The sequence below is a fragment of the Nematolebias whitei genome, chromosome 4, assembly GCF_014905685.2.
Source record: "Nematolebias whitei isolate Nwh7 chromosome 4, NemWhi1, whole genome shotgun sequence".
NCBI lineage: Eukaryota > Metazoa > Chordata > Actinopteri > Cyprinodontiformes > Rivulidae > Nematolebias > Nematolebias whitei.
In genome coordinates, this window is record NC_056501.1 from 52,670,463 (window position 1) to 52,693,141 (window position 22,679).

The 22,679-nt window shown below is 37.7% G+C and overlaps 1 protein-coding gene across 1 annotated transcript in view; it reads right to left on the bottom strand.

Annotated features, from left to right (window-relative positions):
- gabra4 (gamma-aminobutyric acid type A receptor subunit alpha4) overlaps positions 1-15,512 on the bottom strand; it is a 124,622-nt gene extending 109,110 nt beyond the window's left edge. The window contains exons 1-2 of the mRNA XM_037675439.1: positions 15,292-15,512; positions 14,696-14,778 (exon numbers count right to left, since the gene is read on the bottom strand). Of these exons, the coding sequence (XP_037531367.1) occupies positions 14,696-14,778; positions 15,292-15,503 (295 nt within the window). The 5' untranslated portion in view covers positions 15,504-15,512. The remainder of the gene's footprint in view (positions 1-14,695; positions 14,779-15,291) is intronic.
- Between the last annotated feature and the right edge of the window lie 7,167 nt (positions 15,513-22,679).

Below are 22,679 nucleotides of genomic sequence, written 5' to 3' on the forward strand. Positions count from 1 at the left end.
CCCACCAGGCAGACACCAGGCCGAGCCAACACACGCCCAAGCGCCCAGCCCCCGACACCAAGGGCCCCAAGCGCGCCGGCAGGCAAGGGCACACCCCACCAGGGGGCCGTGCGATAGGGGCGCGATGCCAAGCACCCCCAGTTGTATCAAAGAGGGGGCAGTCCGAGTCTCGGCCTAACAAATACCCATTCATACACAGACACAATCACACAATCCCAACCTCAGTCTCACACCCACTCACTCAAAGACATACAATAACGATACATTTCATTCTTATTCCCGATACACACTCTATACCCCCCAGGTCCAAGACATGTACCCGCCCTCTACAGGGGGCAGCCCATGCCCAAACCCAGGAGGTAAACCCATTCATTCTTGAGCGGAGAAGAGCCAATACCCCAGACCCGGCCCAGGCCATGCCCCGCCGACAGGACACCCCCCCACCATGAAGAGGACACGCCACCGACCACCCCCACACACCGCCAACAACCAAGCACGTGCCCCCAGCCGACCGCCCGCCAGGCCCCGGCAGCCACCCCGGCCAGCGGGCCAACCATGGCACCCAAGAGCCAAGCTCAGGGGGTCCAAACAACCCCAGGGAGAGCACAGCGCCAGTAAATAGACATTTAACTTGGTTTCTAAGTCTAATGAGGTTTAAAATCATTAATACTGTTTCACAGTTTATTTAAAATGAGTGGTTCACTTCAACATTAGAAATGATATGAACTAAACACACTTTTGATTATCAAGATATTGTAAAATAGTAATGATAATATAAAAAGAAGAGTGTTCTTTAAATTGATCAATTCAGGATACAATTAGACAGTCTCTGGATGAGCTAATTTGTGTTTCTGGATTCAAATCAATGAAATAACAGTTCTTGTCCCATGAAGGTCTTCAGAGACAGGTTTTGGTTAGAGCCCTAGTTCACTACACTGTAACCAAATTTAAACAATCTCTTCCATCAATGTTTTCCTCTGTCTTGCAGAGTAATGCATCAGAGAACAGAGACTCAGATCATCTAGTTGATCATCTTACAACTTCAATGCAAACTTCACTTGATAAAATTGCTCCACTGAAAAAGAAAGTAATCAATCAGAGGAATCTGGCTCCTTGGTTCAATTCTGACTTACGTACTTTAAAGCAGCATCTAGAAACCAGGAGAGAAAATGGCGCTCTACTAATGTTGAAGAATTGTATTTAACTTGGAAAGATAGTCTGCTAACATATAAAAAAGCTCTCTGTAAAGCTAGAACTTTATATTACTCATCTTTAATAGAGGAGATTAAAATTAACCCTAGGTTTCTGTTTAGTACTATTGCTAGACTAATTAAAAGTCCCATTTCTGTTGAACCATGTATCCCTACAACTATAAGTAGTGATGACTTCATGAGATTCTTTATAAATAAAATTATTTCAATTAGAGAGAAAATTCAAACCATCCTTCCTTCTACTATCTCTAGTCCCCTGTCAAATGAGACAACTTTAAAAATTTCACTAGAGCCTGATTTATGTTTGGACTGTTTTTGTCCTGTTGAGCTCTGAATTGTCAAAAATAATAACTTCATCCAAACCATCCACATGCCTGCTAGATCCCATCCCAACCAGACTGTTTAAAGAGGTATTTCCACTAATTAATGTCCACATTTTGGATCTACTTAATTTGTCTTTAATGGATGGTTATGTACCACAGAGCTTCAAGGTTGCTGTAATTAAACATTTACTTATTTATTTATTTTATTTATTGTAAATTTATTCATTTCATATAAAAAACAATGACAATTTTTAGAAAGAAAAAAATTTTAAACAAAAAAACATAAAATGAAAGGAAGCAGAAGAAGAAAACATTTCTTATTATATCTGCTCCCTATTAAACAATCAAATTCAAACAATCAATTCAAACAATAATTTGCTTATTGTAATACAAAAGAATAGTCTCATCAAAATACCTTTTTTGTTAAATAGAAACAACTAAATATAATTCTTTAACAAAATAGTTTTAACCATTTTCCTAAATGTTAGTATCGACTTCGCTTTTTTTACATTGTCCTCCAAACCATTCCAAAGATCAATTCCTCTTATTGTAGTAGATCTACCCTTTAAACTTGTTCTATACTTAGGTTTAACAAACATTTCTATTCCCTTTAAATTATAACTACTGGTCCTTTTCACAAAATAGTTCTGAATGTTTGATGGTAGTGAGCAATTCTTAGCTCTAAACATAACTAAAAGAATATTATAATCAACCAAATCATAAAACTTAAGTAATTTCAATTGACAAAATAGAGTACCAGAAGGATGACAATAATTTTTCCTCATTATAATTCTTACAGCTTTTTTTTGCAAAATAAAAATAGGCTTAGTTGTTGTCTTACATGCTGTACCCCAAACATTTACACAATAAATTAAATGCGGAACTATAATTGTATTATAGAGCAAGTACAAAGCCTTATTATTTAACAAGTCCCTTACACGATACAATACTGCATTTGACTTAGATATTTTAATTTTAACAAAATTTACATGATGTTTCCATGACAGTTTGTCATCGATAATTACACCCAGAAACTTGATCTCATTCACTCTACATATCTTTATACCATCAATTTCAAAAGAAAAATCCAAAGTTTTTTTTTTTTTACTAAATATCATAAAATTGGTTTTATCAATATTCAATGACAACTTATTTAATTTAAACCAAATTTGTATTTTTTCAAACTCTGTCTTTATCAATACAAACATCCGTTCCAAGTCTTCACCCAAACAAAAAAAAGTGGTATCATCAGCAAATAAAATACATTTGAGGATATCAGACACCTCAACTAAATCATTAACATATAAAATAAATAACTCGGGTCCAATTACAGAACCTTGTGGTACTCCACATGAAGTTCTGCTTAAATTAGAATGTACATCATCCATCTGTACAAACTGTTTTCTATCACTCAGATAACTACTTATCCACTGCAATGCAGGACCTCTGATACCATATTGATTCAATTTTGCAATTAAAATGGTGTGATCAATAGTATCAAATGCCTTCTTTAGATCCACAAATATACTTATACAATGTTTTTTTTTATCGACTGCTGTTGTAATTTGTTCCATCAATTCCATCAGAGCCAAGGATGTAGAACTAGTTGATCTAAAACCATATTGACTATTACTCAAAATATTTTGTTTGTCAAGAAATTTATCTAATCTTGTCACAAACAATCTTTCGAGAATTTTTGAAAATTGTGGCAAAAGAGATATAGGTCTATAATTACTAAATACAGATTTGTCACCATTTTTAAAAAGAGGAACTACTTTAGCTATTTTCATTCTGTCAGGGAAAATGCCTTTTGAAAATGACAAATTACAAATATATGTAAATGGCACAATGACATGACTTATTATTTCCTTTACAACCACCATATCCATATCTTCACAGTCCTTTGATCTTTTATCAGCAATATTATTAACTATCTTCATAATTTCCTCCGTGTTTGTTCCACCCAGAAACATACTGCTTACACAACCCATTTTTACATTACTAACAATATTATCTACTTTAGGAATCATTGCGGCAAGACTAGACCCAACATTTACGAAATAATTATTAAATCCATTAACGATTTCCCTATCATCATGGATTTCCACTTTATTTTCCACAAAATGTTGAGAGAGTCTTGTTACAACCTTATGCTTTTTTAAAACGTTATTTATTACTTTCCATGTTGTACACATATCACCACTACATTTATGTAATAATTCGCTATAGTATTCCTTCTTGTGTTTCCTTATAATCCCAACTAATTTGTTTTTGTACTTTTTATATTTAGCCTCAGCCTCTTGAGTTCGTGATCTCAAGAAACATGAATACAGATAATTTTTTTTATACATGCATTCCTCAAACCTTTGGTCATCAAAGGATGATCTATTACATTTTTTCTTTTGTAATTTTCTTGTACACAATTTTTTTTGTATAATACCTCCAAAATCTTCATAAAGTTATCATAAGATTTATTTACATCATCTACATACACATCATCCCATTTTTGTTTTTCCAGATCAACTTTAAATTTATCTAATGCTTTTTTTGATGTGTTTATTATTTTACTCTTTCTTATAGTAGATTTAATTTCTTCAACAACATTCTTATAAATAATGAAGACAGGTAAGTGATCACTAAGATCAGTCTTCAAAATACCACTCAGCACATCACCACTATTTATATTTGTAAAAATATTATCAATTATTGTAGCACTTGCAGTTGTGATTCTTGTTGGATTTGATATTAAAGGATGTAAATTTGAACTATACATTGAATTTATGAATGTTCTGATGTTATTTGAATCAGTATTATTTCCCATATCAATATTGAAATCTCCACACAAAATTTTTTTTTTATTTCTACTCTTTTCTAGTAACTCTAAAACTTTATCAGTAAATAACTCAATATTTGAAGATGGAGATCTATAAACACAGCTTACAATGATGTTTTTTCCATTATTTTTTATGATTTCAATTGTTATCATTTCTAACATGTTTTCAATAATTATAGACATTTCACTAACTAATTTACATTTAATATTGTTTTTATAAATATAGCCACACCTCCACCTCTTTTGTTTTTCTATTCATGTGATATAATTCATAACCTTCAATGTAAGCATTATTTATATTTCGTTCATTTAACCATGTCTCAGATAGAGCTATTATTTTGAAACTTCGATTTAATCCATCTAAATAATCTGAAATGTTAGATATGTTTGCGTTTAAACTTCTGCAATTTAAATGTACTATTGAAAAACTTTCATTATTTAAGTTTATGTTATTAAATTGGTCATCATTATAATATTTACTTTCCTTACTAATTGGAAAATAATTACTATCTATAACCTCTTCAACATCAAGTACCGATTCATCATACGTCATTTAATTCGGTGTAAAAAGTCTGATCTTGATTCAGAAATTCTGGCCAACTATAGACCTATATCTAATCTAACTTTCATCTCAAAAATTCTAGAGAAAATAGTTGCAGGTCAGTTGAGTGAACATCTACAAAGAAATAATCTGTTTGAAGAGTTTCAGTCAGGGTTTAGAGCTCATCATAGCACAGAAACAGCACTAGTAAAAGTCACTAATGATATTCTCATGGCCTCAGACAATGGACTTGTGTCTCTACTGGTCCTGTTAGACCTCAGTGCTGCATTTGATACAGTTGATCACAATATTTTACAATTTTAGTTCGGCATCGACAGCGCTCCAGTGGGGGGTACCACAGGGGTCCATCCTCGGTCCCCTTCTCTTTTCTTTATACCTGCTGCCACTAGGTGCTATCTTCCGCAAACACAACATACCCTTTCATTTCTACGCCGATGATTGCCAAATTTACTTCCCCCTGAGGCACAGAGGCACACCCTCTATTCAGCCTCTTCTTGACTGCCTGGCTGACATCCGGGACTGGATGGCTTTAAACTTCTTAAGCTTCAATGAGAAGAAGTCTGAAGTCATGCTGTTCCATCCCAGTGGCTCACTCATGGACCATGACATTAACCTTTTCTCTCTAGCCCCGCTAGAGAAACAAAAGGTCACTAATCTGGGGGTGATAATGGACCCGTCCTTAAAACTCAACAGTCACGTAAACATGATGGTAAAATCCTGTTTTTTTCAGCTGAGACGGCTGTCTAAGCTGAAGCCTATACTCTCCAAAAAGAACCTTGAGACAGTGATCCATGCCTTCATAACATCTAGGCTTGATTACTGCAATTCACTTCTGTTTGGAATCAGTCAGTCCTCCATTGCTCGTCTACAACTGGTCCAAAATGCTGCAGCCCGATTTTTAACTGGTACAGGCTATAGAGAGCACATCACACCAGTTTTGGCCTCCCTGCACTGGCTACCCATTCACCTTCGGATCCAATTCAAAATTCTCATGTATGTTTTTAAATCACTGAACAGTTCCGCCCCATCCTATCTCACTGATCTTCTGCAGCCATATGTACCACCGTGCTCTCTGAGGTCAGCAGACCAGATGCTTCTCTCAGTCCCAGAAACCCGTCGTAAGCTCAGAGGTGACAGGGCTTTCTCTGTTGCAGGTCCACGACTGTGGAATGAGTTGCCACTGAGTGTCCGGCAGGCTCCCACACTCTCAGTCTTTAAGTCTCGCTTGAAGACCCACTTCTATTCTCTTGCCTTTAACACGTTGTGATTTGTCTGTTCTCTACTCTGTTGGCCATTTTAGTTAGCTTCTGCTGCTATTTGCATCTGTATTTCTATTTTATGTTTTCCTGTCCGCTGTGCATGTTTGTTTTCTTTTGTACAGCACTTTGGTTGGCCTTGTTGCTGTTTTAAGTGCTCTATAAATAAATTGGTATGGTATGGTAATATTTTACTACAGAGGCTTGAATACGATGTTGGGATTACAGGAACGGCTCTAAAATGTTTTAAATCATATCTATCTGATAGATCCAGTTTGTAAATGTAAATAATAAATCTTCATACACCAAAGTTAGTCATGGAGTTCCTCAGGGATCAGTGCTTGGGCCAATACTCTTTACTTTATATATGCTTCCATTAGGTAAAGTTATTAAACTGCATGGGATAAATTTCCATTGTTATGCTGATGACACACAGTTATATTTGTCATTAAACCCAATGAATGCAATCAGCTACTTAGACTACAAGCATGTCTTAAAGACATAAAAACCTGGATGACCCTTAATTTTCTCCTGTTGAACACAGACAAGCCTGATGTTTGGGTTTTTGGACCTGAGCACCTTAGGAATTAATTTTTCAGTCTTTCTCCCTCCTTAGATGACATTAATCTGTCCTCCAGCTCTAATGTTAAAAATCTTGGTGTTATTTTTGATCAGGACATTTCTTTTATCCCCCACATTAAAAACGTTACTAGAACCTCCTTCTTCCACCTGCGTAATATCACTAACATTAGAAACATCTGATCTAAAGATGATGCAGAAAAACTGGTCCATGCATTTGTCACGTCTAGACTGGACTATTGCAATGGTTTATTATCTGTGTGTCCAAATACTTCTTTAAAACGTCTTCAGTTGATCCAAAATGCTGCTGCCAGAGTCTTAGCTGGAGTTACTGGGAGAGATCATATCTCTCCAGTTTTAGCTTCTCTCCATTGGCTCCCTGTCAAGTCCAGAATAGAATTCAAAATCTTACTTCTAACCTACTAAGATCTCAACAACCTAGCTCCATCTTATATTACTGATCTTATTGTTCCATATTTTCCTAACAGAGCACTTCACTCTCAGACTGCAGGTTTACTTGTGGTTTCTAGAATTTTCAAAAACAGAATGGGAGGAACCAACTTCCAATCTCTGTCCGTGAGGCTGACACATTATCCAGTTTAAAACTAGGCTTAAGACTTTCCTTTTGGATAAATCCTATAGTTAGGGTCGGCTTGGGTTTCCTGAGCTGTCCCTTAGTTATGCTGCTATAGGATTAGACTGCTGGAGGACAAACTGACCACAATTTTCACTCTGCTACTGTCTTTACTTACTCTGCTCAACATGTTTTGTATTTGTAATTATTTTTTCTATCCTTAACATGTTTTTGTCTTTCAGATACACCTGGACCTATATCTGGACCTGGTTCTATATCTGGACCTATATCTGGACCTACCATTCTGTGTTCGTCTGTCTGTCCTTCCTGTCCTCTCAACCAGCCGGTCAAAGCAGATGGCGTCTTGTCTTGAGCCTGGTTCTGCTGGAGGTTTCTTCCTTTTAAAAGGGAGTTTTTCTTTCCACTGTCTCCACTGTGCTTGCTCAGGATGGGAGACTTCAACAAAGCCAAGATTCAACTTGTCTGCTGGATTCCTTAGATAGAGAACTTTACTAATTGGCTTTTATGTGAATGTTCCTGTAAAGTCCTGAGACAACTTTGTTGTGATTTGGTGCTTTATAAATAAACTGAATTGAATTGAATTGAATTGAGATTAAATTTACTCTCAGTGACTGTGTAGTCATTTAATGTAAACTCAAAGGTTATAAAAAAAATGGTCGGACAGAATAGGATTTTGATGAACTATTACCAAGTCCTTAATCTCTATACCATAGGTCAGAACTAAATCAAGAGTGTGATGATAAGAATGAGTAGATGTGCGGAGGTTCTGGGTAAAACCAAATGAGTCTATTAAATTATTAAAGGCTATGCTTAAGCTATCACTCTCAACATCTACATGAACATTGAAATCACCCATTATGATGATTTTATCAGCATTTAATAATAAGTCAGTTAATAATTCTGAGAATTCAGACAAAAACTGAGTAAGCGCCTGGTGGACGATATATAACAACTAATAAAAGTGGCTTTTCTGATTTCCATTTTGGATGAGAAAGACTGAGGGACAGTGATTCAAAAGAATCATAACTAATAACTGGTTTGGCATTAATCAATAACCCTGACTGAAAAATAGAAGCTACTCCTCCACCTCGGCCAGTTGTTCTAGGAACATGAAAATTTAAATAATTAACAGGAGTGGATTCATTTATACCAACAAAATCCTCCTGTTGTAGCCAAGTTTCTGTCAGACACAATAAATCAATATGATGATCAGTTATCAGTTCATTAACTAACAGGGATTTAGAGGAAAGAGATCTGATGTTCAATAATCCACATTTAATGATTTTATGATTTTGCTCTGGTAAAGTAACTGTGTTTATTTTAATCAGATTTTTATGGTTTAATTTTTTAGAGTTGATTTTTGGTTTATTTCATTTGAGCCGTGGGTGAGTTGACACTGTTTCAATGTGGGTGTGGGTGGGTAACAGAGGAGAAGCAGCAGAGAGGTGTGGAGGACTACAACTCTGCTTCCTGGACTGGACCCTGGGTCGTCAATAATTTGGGGGATAAACAAAATCAGCCATATTTCTAGAAAGAAGAGCGGCTCCGTCCAAAGTGGGATGGATGCCATCTTTCCACATCAGGCCAGGTTTTCCCCAGAAAGAACTCCAGTTATCTACAGTATGTAGCCCACGTCCTTGTCAGAACACCACTTGGACACCCAGCGGTTAAACGATGACATACGGCTAAACCGGCGTAACCGGGTGTCATTACCGCCAACGTGAATGAGTCTTTTTTTTTTCCCCTTGTCCTGTCAGGCATTGTGACACTCAGAATTATTGTCTGAGTGTCAAGGTGATGTCCAACAGATTTACTTTCATAAGCAGAGCATTATGGCTGGCCTTAATGCTCCACTTGATATATAAATAAAACTCTATTAGAATTTGCTTTGGGTTTGTTTCAGATGTAATGGACATGGGGATGAAAAACAAAGAAGAAAACAAAGGCAGAAATGTGGGAGAAAGGTTAAAATGGAAAGAAGAAGATAGGATTAAAGGAGAGAGAGGTATAAAGAGAACACAAACTAGCATCATTGAAGTTTGCCTCTAGACCTGCAGAAAGAACAAAAAGACAAAACCGAGAAACCACAACAACAAACAACATATATAATGATACTTATAATATCATTGGAAAGTATTTTATACGGTACATTGTAATACAAGATGTATTTAGTGGCCACCACAACCCAATTGAGTGTGTATCTGATAAACACCTGATGGCTGTTTGCTCTGAGGACTGAGGAAGTCTTTCGGAAATGGCACACAGCCATCAGGGTGCTAATGATCCATTGTTAGGCTGATGGTCCTTCTTGATCATGTGAGCAGCTGGTTTTGGTTGTCAGTAGCAAACTGGTTGATCCACTCTGAGAAGGTGCTATTTATAAGACTGAGCTGAATACAGCACCTCAGACTGAGGATGTCTTTTGAATGAAAGACAAAACGTTTCTACATTTTTGTTTTGTTTTTTGAATGTCTATAGGACCAGATCTGAGGAAACTCGTTTCATCCACCTGTATCCGCCATCTCATTCTTTCGGTCACTTCCCAGAGCTTGTGACCATATGTGAGGGTAAGAACCTAGACCGACCGGTAAACAAAGAGTTTTGCCTTACAGCTCAGCTCTCTCTTCATCACAACGGACCAGTACAGAGTTTGCAATACTGCAGACGCTGCACCAATCCATCTGTCAATCTCATGCTCCATTCTTCCCTCATTTGTGAACAAAACCCAGAGATACTTAAACTCCTCCACTTGAGACAGAACCTCACCCTCTATCTGGAGAGATCAATCCACCCTTTTCCGGTTGTGGACCATGGTCTCAGATTTGGAAGTGCTAATTCTCACCCCAGCTGCTTCACACTCAGCTGCGAACCGCTCCAGTGAGAGCTGAAGATCACGGCACGATAACGCCAACAGGACTACATCATCTGCAAAGAGCAGAGATGGAATCCTGAGGCCACCGAACCGAAAACTCTCTGCCCACCGGCTGCACCGAGAAATTCTGTCCATTAAAGTTATCAACAGAATTGGTGACAATGGGCAGCCCTGGCAGAGTCCAACTCCCACCCTGAAGGAGTCTGGCTTACTGCTGGCAATGCTAACCAAGCTCTCGCACTGCTTGTATATGGACTGAACAGCCCGTAGCAACGGGCCCCCAATCCCATACTCACGGAGCACCTCCCACAGTGTACTCCAAGGAACATGGTCGAATGCCTTCTCCAAATCCACAAAACACATGTAGACTGGATGGGCAAACTCCCATGACCCCTCGAGGAGCCTAGTGAGGGTAAAGAGCTGATCCAATGTTCCACGGCCAGGATGGAACCCACATTGTTCTTCCAGGATCTGAGGTTCAACCAACAATCAGACTCGCTTCTCCAGTACCCCTGAATAGACCTTACCAGGGAGACTGAGGAGAGTGATGCCCCTATAATTGGAGCATACCATCTGGTCCCCCTTTTTGAAGAGGGGAACCACCACCCCAGTCTGCCAATCCAGTGCCACTGTCCCCGATGTCTACGCAACATTGCAAAGGCATGTCAAGACAGTCCCACAACATCCAGAGCCTTAAGGAAATCAGGGTGAATCTCATTCACTCCTGGAGCCCTTCCGCCTCTGAGTTTTTTAACTACCTCGGCGACTTCAGTCATAGTTATGGATGGATCAACCCCAAAGTCCCCCGACTCAGCTTGCTCCATGGAAGACGTGCTGGTGGGATTGAGAAGGTCCAAGAAGTATTCCTTCCACCTCCTGACGACATCACTGGTTGTATTCAGTGAAGGTGGGCTGTTGTTGACATCAGTGTTAGTAAAGTGCTGCTTTCCCCTCCTTAGCCGTCTGATGGTTTGCCAGAATCTTCTCGAAGCCAACCGAGAGTTATTTTCTAAGGTCTCACCGAACTCCTCCCACATCCGAGCTTTTACCTCAGAAACAGCCAAGGCTGCGGACCGCTTGGCCCTCCGGTACTCCTCAGCTGCCTTCGGAGTCCCACTGGCCAACAACGACCTATAGGACTCCTTCTTCAGCTTGACAGCCTCCCTAACCCAGGGTGTCCACCACCGAGTTCGTGGATGACCACCGCGAGAAGCACAGACAATCTTGAGGCCACAGCTCAAGGCATCTACCTCAACAAGCGAGGCACGGAACATGGCCCACTCAGACTCAATGTCCCCCACCTCAGCTGGGATTCGGTTAAAGCTCTCCCGGAGGTGTGAGTTGAAGATATCTCTGATGGGTTCTTCAGCCAGGTGTTTCCAGCAAACCCTCACTACACATTTGGGTCTACCAGGTCTGGCCAGCATCTTCCCCCGCCATCTGATCCAACTCACTACCAGAAGGTGATCAGTTGACAGCTCAGCTCCTCTCTTCACCCGAGTGTCCAAAACAAATGGCCACAAATCAGATGACATGACTATGAAGTCAATCATCGATCTACGACCTAGGGCATCCTGGTGCCAAGTGCACTTATGGACACCCTTATGTTCGAACATGGTGTTTGTGATGGACAAACTATGACTAGCACAGAAGTCCAACAACAAAACACTGCTCGGGTTCATATCAGAGAGGCCGTTCCTCCCAATCATGCCCCTCCAGGTCACACTGGCATTACCCACATGGGTATTGAAGTCCCCAGGCAGAATAAAGGAGTCCCCAGCTGGTGCACCTTCCAGCACCCCTGCCAAGGATTCCAAGAAGGCCAGATACTCTGAACTGCATTTTGGCACATAGGCACAAACAACAGTCAGAGCCTGTCCCCCCACCCAAAGGCGAAGTGAAGCCACCCTCTCATCTATTGCAGAACACTCCAACACATAGGCACCAAGTTGGGGGCTACAAGTAGACCCACACCAGCTTGGTGCCTCTCACCATGGGCAACTCCAGAGTGGAATAAGGTCCAGTCCCTCTTAAGGAGATAGGTTCCAGAGCCCATGCTGTGCATAGAGGTGAGCCCAACTATATCTAGTTGGTACCTCTCAACTTCGTGCACAAGCTCAGGCTCCTTCCCTGCCAGAGTGGTTACATTCTATGTCCCAAGAGCCAGCTTTGGTAAGCCAGGGTCAGAGCGCCAAGGTCCCCACCTTTGGCCACTGCCCATAGCATCATGCATCCAAATTTTATGGCCCTTCCTGCAGGTGGTGGGTCCACAGGAAGGCAAACCCATACTGCTCCTTCAGGCTGAGCCCGACCGGGCCCCATGGGTAGAGACCCGGTCACCAGGCGCTCGTGACAAGCCCCTCCCCCAGGCCTGGCTCCAGGGTGGGGCCCCAGTAACCCACGTCCAGGCAAGGGACATTGAGTTCCTTGTTTTTTCCATAAAAATCTTCTGAATTGCTCTTTGTCTGGCCTGTCACCTAGGACCAATCTGCCTTGGGAGACCGTAATTGCCCCCGACAGCATAGCTCCTAGGATCATTCAGGTGCACAAACTCCTCCACCACGATAAGGTGGCAATTTAAGGAAGAGTAAGTACAGTCCATTTACTATTTAGCCGCAAACATTTGCTAATGGCAAAATTCAAGATTGTTCCTCCCAAATGGGGACAGTTGGCATGTATGAAGCTGTTGTATCATAAACTGGGTTTGTCTGACCAAATATTTTGTCAGAATGTTTGACCCAGTGGTTGGGTTGAAAATGAGCTGTGTATTATTTTCCACAGTCCACTGTTTTAAGAAATATTTGACCCAATCAGACCAGAGAGGACTTCTGCTTTAAGATGTAATAAGCAAAAGTAAGATTGTAAAAAAAACAAAAAAAAAAACATATAAGATGTTTAAACTGATTGGCTTAGTTAAAAACTTTAGTTTGAACTAGACAGTGAGTTTCAGTTCCTAAAATATCATTAGTTTATTCTAGCAAGCTGTTTTGTTGTTGTTGTTGTTGTTGTTGTTTTGTTTGTTTGTTTGCTAGCTAGCTAAGGGTGAAGGAGATTACAGTCAGCTAATTAGCACCAACCCAAATTGTAATTATGTAATGACAGATTTTGGGTTTTCTTTTTACTACAACTTTTTAGTAGCTACATTACAACAAATTAGTAATTTAAATCTATTTTTTAGATATAAAATTTTATTTCTTCTAAATGACAAGTTTACATACATTCTCTTAGCATTAGGTAACTTTTCCTTTAAATTGTACTACTTGGGCCAAACGTTTTATCCCATTTCTCCTGAATGACCTGGTGTAACTGTGTCAGGTTTGTAGGCTGCCTCACTCACACACTTTTTCAGCTGCCCACAAATTTTCAATGGGACTGAGATTGAGGATCTCCAAAACAGTCCTTTGATGTCATGAAGCTACTCTGTAACTAATTTGATAGCATGTTTAAGGTCATTGCTCATTTGGAAAACCCATTTGTGCTCAGCCTTTTAACAACCTGGCTGATGTATTGGGGTTTCAAGGCTTCAGAAATTCCACATAATTTCATCATGATGTCATCTATTTTGTGAAGATCACCAGTCCCTCCTGCAGCAAAACACCCACACATCATGATGCTGCCACCCCCATACTTCACATTTGGGATGGTACAAGCTTCCCCCCTTTTCCTCTAAATGTTAAAAAGGCCATTAAAGCCAAAGAGTTCAATTTTAGTTTAATAAAGCCACAGGACATATCTGTTTTTTTCTCTGTGTGCGATTGCAAATTGTAATGTGACTGCGTTGTTGTTGCATTTACCTTTGCCATAGTGGCTTCTTCCTCTGAGTGGCCTTTCAGCTCATGATGGTATGTGGTGTGCTATAGAATATTTCACAGATGTGCCTCTAGCTAACTCAACTGTTATAATCTAAGCTAACAAAACCTTTCAAAAATGTGACATCATGATCTGGGTTTTACAAGTGTTTAAAAGAATATTAATTTATGTAAACTTGTGACTTTGAGAAAGTAATACAAAATGTCATTTTACATTTTTTGAACATTTAACAAAAAATAATAATTTTGTGAATTCTAAATGACCTAAAACAGGAAAGATTTAGTCAGATTTAATATCGAGCGGTGACAATGAGAACAAAAATAGTTACTGGTATGTCTTTTCAATGTATGTAAATATCTGGTTTTAAATGTAAATAATTTAGTTTATTATTCAAATAATTTATCCACACAGGTTAACCCCTCTGGTTTAAGGTATGAAACAAAGAATAAACTACAAATAGCATAAACAATGGCAACTAAACATTTTTTTTGTGTAAAATACCTATAAAATCATAAACCCTTTTGCAAATGTAAACTCAGATCTGTACAAATCATATTATTGGTTCATTTATTCTAATTTTGTGTTGATGTAAGAAACAATTTCTTCTCCGTAACAACTAAGTTTTTGGATGCTTTGTATCAGCCGGGGACTTACAGCTTCCAAACTTGAGAGGGCATGCATGTCCATCCATGGGGAAATCCACAAGCTTCATGGGACACTCAGCACTGATAGTCAACCTGATAAAGAACAGAAAAATAATCAAAATTTCAAAACACTTCTACACCACACTGCCTTCCAGCTATGAACAAAAAATTAAAAACTTCAATAATTGATTCATAACCTATTGTATTAGCTGGGATTTGATTCACAGCATTCAAGAAGAAACAAAACTAGCATTCTGTGGTATGCTATAAGATGATTTTTTTAAAAATAGCTTAACATTGCTGCATTAATAAGGTCAAGTTTTTAGACTGCTTGTATAACTTTAAATGTGTGGCTGCTTTGCCATCAGATAGCATTCTGCTGTTTACACTGAACGTCTGGATTTCCTTTCTCTCTAAATCTCATTTAATGCATGTAACAAAACAAAATCAGTCACTTTTCAGATTCTAAATGAGTAGAAAAACTACAATATAAATTGCATGAAATGTCTATTCCTTTGCAAAGTGAGTTTTTCAAAGTGTCAGGTGTTGGATGAATAATGTGAAGCTAAAGATTTGATTTTAATTTTGTAGATAGTTTATATGTACCTCATGGTGTAAAGGATGGTGCCATTCTTCATGATCCGGAAAAGCTTGTTTGGCGCCGTCATGTTGTGAGCGACTGACCTCTTGCCATTCCTAAAGAAAGTGTCTGGTGTCCAGACTTTGGTCACCATTAGGTTGTTTAGTCTCAGAATCTCAATTGGACCCTCATACACCAGCCTGCGATCCACCCACGTCTGGCGAAAGAACACATCCATCGTGTATTCCTGAATGATAGGAATATTGATGATTGAAAAAAATATATATATTACAAGGAGACAGTTTGAAACCATATGATTTACCACTGAAGCTGACCAAACAAGATGATTTGCAATGGAGATCTTTTTCATTCTACAAAAAAAGATGTTCATTGTGTGCATGAGAAGCAAAGTTGTGCACAAGCTTAGAGGTGAACTAATGAGGTCATGAGTGTTGGTACAAACCATTTCAACATCTGAAACAGGCCCAAAACTTGTCACATAGATGTCAGTCTTGACCTCAGTCACAGGACCTGTGGAAGTAATCAGGCAAAAAATGGTAAATGGACTGTACTTATACAGCACCTTTCTATCTTATGGAGACACTCAAAGTTCTTTACAACAATCTGTGCCTCATTTACCCATTCATACAGCTCTATACTAGATCTCTACAAAGATAGTTGAACAAATTACAAAGTATTCAAAAGAGACTAATCAGAGTTTTATCACATTCACACACTGATGGGACACACATCAGAGGCTATGAGGGGTTCAGTGTTTTGCCCAGGGACACTTTGGCATGTGACTGCTGGTGGATTTGAACCCCCAACTCTTGCATTGGAGGATGACTGCTCTAACCATTCAGCCACAGCTGACCCACTAAGCATCACATTCAATCACCAAATCTTACTGAACTACAGTTCTGTCTTAAAGGGGTATTTTAGCTATTATGAAGTATGGTTCTTGGCCATGAGCAATAACTATGTCACCAGTTGTAGCTCTTTAAATGTTCTCACGTTAGAGATTTTTAGTCTGACAAACACTGTTCCATGAAACTGCTGTCAGTTTCTGAATATCTTGTACATATAATTCTGTGTTTACCTACAAGCAAAAACAGCAGTGTTGATATTTTCTGGGTTGTTAATATAAAAAAGTTTGATATGTTTACGCAATTTACAGTTTACTTTAAAATGATAATTAAAATGTTTGCCTGCAGTTTTAGCTCCGAGTCTCAGAAAGGATCAGTACTTTGTGGAAATGAAAACATTGATACCAGTTTATTTTGTTCATCAATTTTATCATCACTCTTATTAGTCATTTACTTTATATCGCACTCTGTTAAAGCTTATCTAAAACTGTAGCAGCTAAACCCTTTCAACATCAATATGTGAAACCTTTTAACTTCCATTTCTCAAACCCAGCTCCAGAACCAGTCACGGACCACAAACGTACCGTCTGTTTTCACTCTGATAAGATTACAAATGAGCGCCTGTTGTGTCAAAACATGTTACGTGTGAAGGTGTATAAATGAAGCTGTACTGCTCATGTTTTTTGGAGAACACACAAGAACTCTTGGGCTGCGTTTTCATTTCATGTGTTCTCCCTTCTGCAGAAGAGAAATAAACTTTTCTGTGTTTTTTAACAAAGTTCTCAGTCTGCTAAATTTTATTGAACAACAAAGTTTGATAAAACTCCACAGCAGTAGTAGCCAGCAATAGCATTTTTAGTGCAGCCAAAATAATCTTGTAATGCATAATTGGTGATAATGTATAATGGTGTTTGCATGAAAAATACATGATGCATTGTTTGAAATTTTAAGGACTTGAGTTGTTTAAGGATCCATTTACAGAAGTGAGCAGACCCACTTTCAAGGCAGAACTATTCTTCAAAAAGTCATAAAATGTACCCAATTTTCATTGCTGTCAATTTCAAATTGCTGTTTGTTTTTTTTGTTTTTTTTTTATGGGGGGGGGGGGGTTGCGGGGGAGGCAGAAATATTACAAAATTCCTGTTGGTTGTAGGGATAGGCATTGATTTTTAAATATTCAAAGTCTAGTTAAAAGGGGCAAGATTATAGAATCACTGCAATCATCAGGTCCTATTTTTTCATACACCAGAACTTAGTAGTGGCATGCCAAGTTTTCTTAATAGTGCTTTTTCAGTCCAGGTGTGTCCCCTTCCCCCAACCCCCTCCCTAAAAATTACTCAAATGAAATGTTTTTCTGACTTTTTAAAAAAGATTATGAAGTTGAAACTATAGTCACAGGTGAACACAGGTTTACATCAAGACTATGTGCATCCTTGTTCACGATGAACCATTGGATCAGTTAAAATGAAGACTTAAAGATCCCTGGTTACCAGAGTTATCAGCGCCACAGGCTTCTGTACCCAAAGCCTCTGTTTCATAAACCCCTTATCCATAGGTCCGGTTCTTGTAGGACCCTATTGGGCCTTATTTAGGCCGGTTCCAGTCTGCTTTGCCTGTGGATTTTTCTCCTTTTTTATGTACACATATATATATATATATATATGTATATGTACATATCTGTACATATATATATGTACAGATATGTACAAAGTGTCCTGAGACAACTTTGTTGTGATATGGCACCATATAAACAAACTGAATTGGACCGAATACAAGATATAGGACCATTTTGGGCGCACCTCTCCTGCATACCGAGCTGACGCACCTCTCCTGCGCCCAGAGCTGAATGCACAGTACAGATTGTTCTTCCGGAACAGATCGTGCAGTGATACTCACAACCAGCTATGTGTAAGAGGCTAGCCACTGCAGGTAGGCTTTAAGCCATTGTAATCCCTTCCTCTAATGCCTATGTTGCCATTTTGGACTGATATGCTTCTCAACTTTTAGATGTCTCTGTTTGTGAAAAAACCTTCAGCTGACTGTATTCTAAAAGTGGGAACTGGTGAGTTTGTTTGTTTGTTTGTTTGTTTGTTTCAGGAGCTAGCATGCTAGCCTTAGCTTCCAGGTTATTATATTGGGCTCTGTGATGAATCAGTACTATTGCTACAATATTAATTTGAATGTTCTTATAGAAAAAATAATTATCAAGCATTAATACTTCCTATACGAAATGTCACTGATGGTATTGTTATACCCTTTCTGAAAACCTGCATTTGTATTGATCTGGATAATGAAAAATAAGCGACTTGCAATAAGTTAATAGCTCCTAATTTTAACATTGAAGCATTTAAATTGAAGGTACATTGAAATGGTGAAATGCTATTGCTATAATATGTGCTAACGACTGGTGAAATAATAGGACCTTTAATATTATGAAAAATTAAGAGTACTCAAATAATGATCTTGATTCTATTTATGTACCAGATCCTCCAACAATTGAACAAGATGTTCTGAACTAGCTTTACTATAAACCATCCTATATAAATATTATTTAGGACACACACACACATGCAGACCCTTTCCAAAGAATTAGAATATCATAGAAAAGTTGCTTAACTTCCATAATTCCATTCAGAAAGTTAATCTTTAATAGATGATAGAGTCAGAGCCCACAATTTAAAGTATTTATTTGTTTATTTTTACATAATTTGGGCTTCCAGCTCATGAAACCCACGAAAACAGGATAAAAAAAAAATAGAATACTGCGGAGAAATCAGCACAAATTTTCTTCTTCTTCTTGAGGTGTTTTTTGGCGGTTGGCAAACAACTTAATGGTGCATTACCGCCACCAACTGGTAAGGAGTGTGGATCAGGATTCTAATATCTAGACTAATTATACTGGGGGGGGGGGGGGGGAAATAAAAATATATATATAAAAAATAAAAATAAAAATTAAAAATAAAAAAAAATCCTAGAAAATACTTTAATCGTTAATTAAATCCTTCCAAATAAACCAGTATTTTGAAGAAACTGCAATATCAACGGATAACATTTCTCTTCCCTCAACACTTCTGATAATTTGTATCTTGTTTGAATCTCTTCAAGATTTCGGATAAGAATATATCGTTCCTTATTATATTTATTACAGTTTAACATAACGTGCTCTACTGTTTCTTCCTGGCCACAAAAGCCACAATTTCCTGTATTATTTTTCCCCATTTTAAACAGTGTGCTGTTCAACCCAGTGTGTCCAGTTCTGAGTCTTGATATTATTATATCTTCTCTCCTGTTTTTCCTCCCACTTCTAATTTCTCCTACCTTCCTTTGTATTTTATAAAACCATCTTCCTTTTCATTCTTCTTCCCATTGTTTCTGCCATTTTTCCTTCAATTTTTGTTTGATGATGTTCTTAGTTTCTAATCTACTGAAATTAATTTCCATATCGATAGTAATATGTTTTGTGGCTTCTTTTGCTGCTTTATCTGCCATCTCATTTCCATTTATTCCGATATGTGCCGGTATCCACAAAAATTCTACTATGAGTCCCATTTTTTGTATTCTGTATAGTGTCTGCTGAATTTCTAGAAGAATATCTGGTCTACTTTCTGAGTTACTGTTGTTTAAACTTTGTAATGATGAGCTTGAATCCGAACATATTATTGTTTTCAGTGGTCTAATGTCCTCTATCCATTGTACTGCTAAAAGTATTGCAAGCAGTTCCCCTGTATACACCGAGAGTCTATCGTTAATCCTTTTATTAGTTGAGACATAAAATTCTGGAATAACAAATGCTATTCCCGTCTTATCATGTGAATCCTTGGATGCGTCTGTGTAGATTTGAACGTAGTCATAATAGCTATTAATATAACTTTGTATACTATGGTGATTTAAATTGTATTTCTTATCTTTCTTCTTTTCAAGTATTGAAAAGTCAGTTTTAACTTCAGGGAGAATCCATGGATGTATTACAGGTAATGGGACAGTTGGACTAATAACAAGTTGAGCCACTCCTAGTTCTGCAGCTTTCTGTTCTACTGACCATCCAAAGCTTTTTATTTTTTCCTCTCCTTCTCCCAGCAGGGTTTTAGGGTGTTATGTGTTGGATGAAAGTGATTATGGCCCTGCAAACTTGCCCAGTAAGTTACTGATAACTGGGATCTTCTTAACTCTAATGGCATTTCCTCCATGTCTACCTGTAAAGCTGCCACTGAAGTTGTTCTAACAGCTCCTATACAAAGTCTTAATGCTTGATGTTGAATGCGATCCAGGTTTTTAAGAACCGAATCTGCTGCTGATCCAAATACCACACATCCATAATCTAATATTGACCTTATCAATCCAGTATAAATAGCTTTTAATGCAATTCTGTCTGCACCCCATCCACTTCCTGTTAAGCATCTCATTATATTTAGAACTTTCTTACATTTATCTAGAATGTTTTGAATGTGTATCTTCCATGTTAGTTTTTCATCTAACCATATTCCCAAAAATGTAATGTATTTTACTTTCTCTAATTCCTGGTTATAGAGTTTGAGTTTTAATTTGCATTCATTTCTTTTTCTTGTGAAAAACATTACTTCGTTTTATCAGTTGAAAATTTTACTCCCCATTTATATGACCATTCTTCTACCTTTGTAATAGCTTCCTGCATTTTTTAACAATAAATTCCAAGTTCTTTCCTCTTTTCCAAAGTGCTCCATCGTCCGCAAAAAGAGAAACTCCCATCTCATTTCCAATTTCATAAAACATATCATTGATCATTATCGAAAATAGTAGAGGACTCATTATACTTCCTTGAGGTGTCCCATTCTCAACAAAATATTTTTGAGAATAGCTCTTTCCTACTTTAACTTGGATAGTTCTGCCCAACAAAAAATCCTTGATCCATCTAAACATACGACCTGAAATACCCAATTTACACAGCTTAATTAACAACCCCTCCTTCCACCTCATGTCATACGCCTTTTCAATGTCAAAGAAGACCGCTGCTACACTTTCTTTATTTACTTGAGCCCTCCTTATTTCATGTTCTAAACATAAAGATGGATCCATTGTATTCCTTCCTTTCCTAAAACCACTTTGGTATCCAGCTAAGAAACCTTTCATCTCTATATGATATGTCAGTCTATTATTGATAATTTTCTCCATGATTTTACAGATGTTGGATGTTAATGAAATGGGTCTGTAACTACCTGGGTTAGTACAATCTATCCCTGGTTTGCATATTGGGATTGTTATGGCTTCCTTCCAGCTTTGTGGTATTTCCCCTTTCTCCCATACTTTGTTATAGAGTTCAAGCAGTATGTTTTTGGATGAATCATTAAGATGATATATCATTGTATAACGGATCTGATCCTTGCCTGGAGCGGATTCTCTGAATTTATTTATTGCTCGATTCAGTTCTGACTTTGAAAATGCAACATTTAGTAAATCTGAAGTTTCATCATGTTGGGTTAATAAGTGTTCATTTTCAACTAAAGTCATTTGTCTCCTTCGCTGCCTTTCTTTAATAATGTTTTCTGAACTATGAATCTTGCTAAAGTTTGTTCCTAACATTTCTGCTTTTTCCTGGTCTGAAATTGCTGTTCTCTCACTTTCATGTAAAACTGGTAATCCATATTGTTTTTTAATCCCATTCATTTGCCTAATCATTCCCCAAACTTTACTAATATCAGTTTCTCTTCCAACCGAATTACAAAAGGATGTCCAGAACTCTTTCCTTGCACTTTTAATTGTCCTCCGTACTTCAGCCTGCAGTTTTTTATATTCAATTAAATTTTGGAAGTTGTGACTTCTTTTTAGTAATTTGAAAGCTTTATTTTGAGATTTAATGACTTTGTCACATTCTTGTGTCCACCATGGTACAATCTTTTTCCTATTTCCACCACTCGATCTTGGAATAGTTTGTTTTGCTGCCTCTAGGATTGCTTCACAAATGCAACTATTTAAATTGTCAATATTTTGATTAATATTAATTTTACTCATTTTTTGATCACTAATATGTTTAAATATATCCCATTTAGCTTTATTAAATAACCATCTTTGTATTCCTACTCTTTCACAGTTTCTCAATGTAAAATTTATTGTTGTGACTATTGGATAATGATCACTTCCTACTGTTGTGTCTGAAATGATCTGCCATGTACATTTAGCTGCTAATGTGTCAGAAACTATGGTGAGCTCTATAGCTGATTCTGAACCATTTCTAATATTCAGTCTTGTTCCATGTCCATCGTTAAGACATACTAAATTTTTATTGTCCATAATTTCTTCAATCACCCTTCCATTTTCATCATCATAATTACCCCATAGTGTATTATGTGCATTAAAATCCCCGCAACAAATAACCTTATCATCCAAGTCTGAATTAATCATGTTTAATGATTCCACATAAAGCTTTTTGCATGGGTTGTAAAAATTTACTATTTTCATTTTTCCATCTTCAGTCCATATTTCAGCTACTATATATTCCAAATCAATACCTATCTGTATTAATCTGTATTGTATTCCTTCTTTAATCAATGTTATACATCCCCCTCCATTTCCCT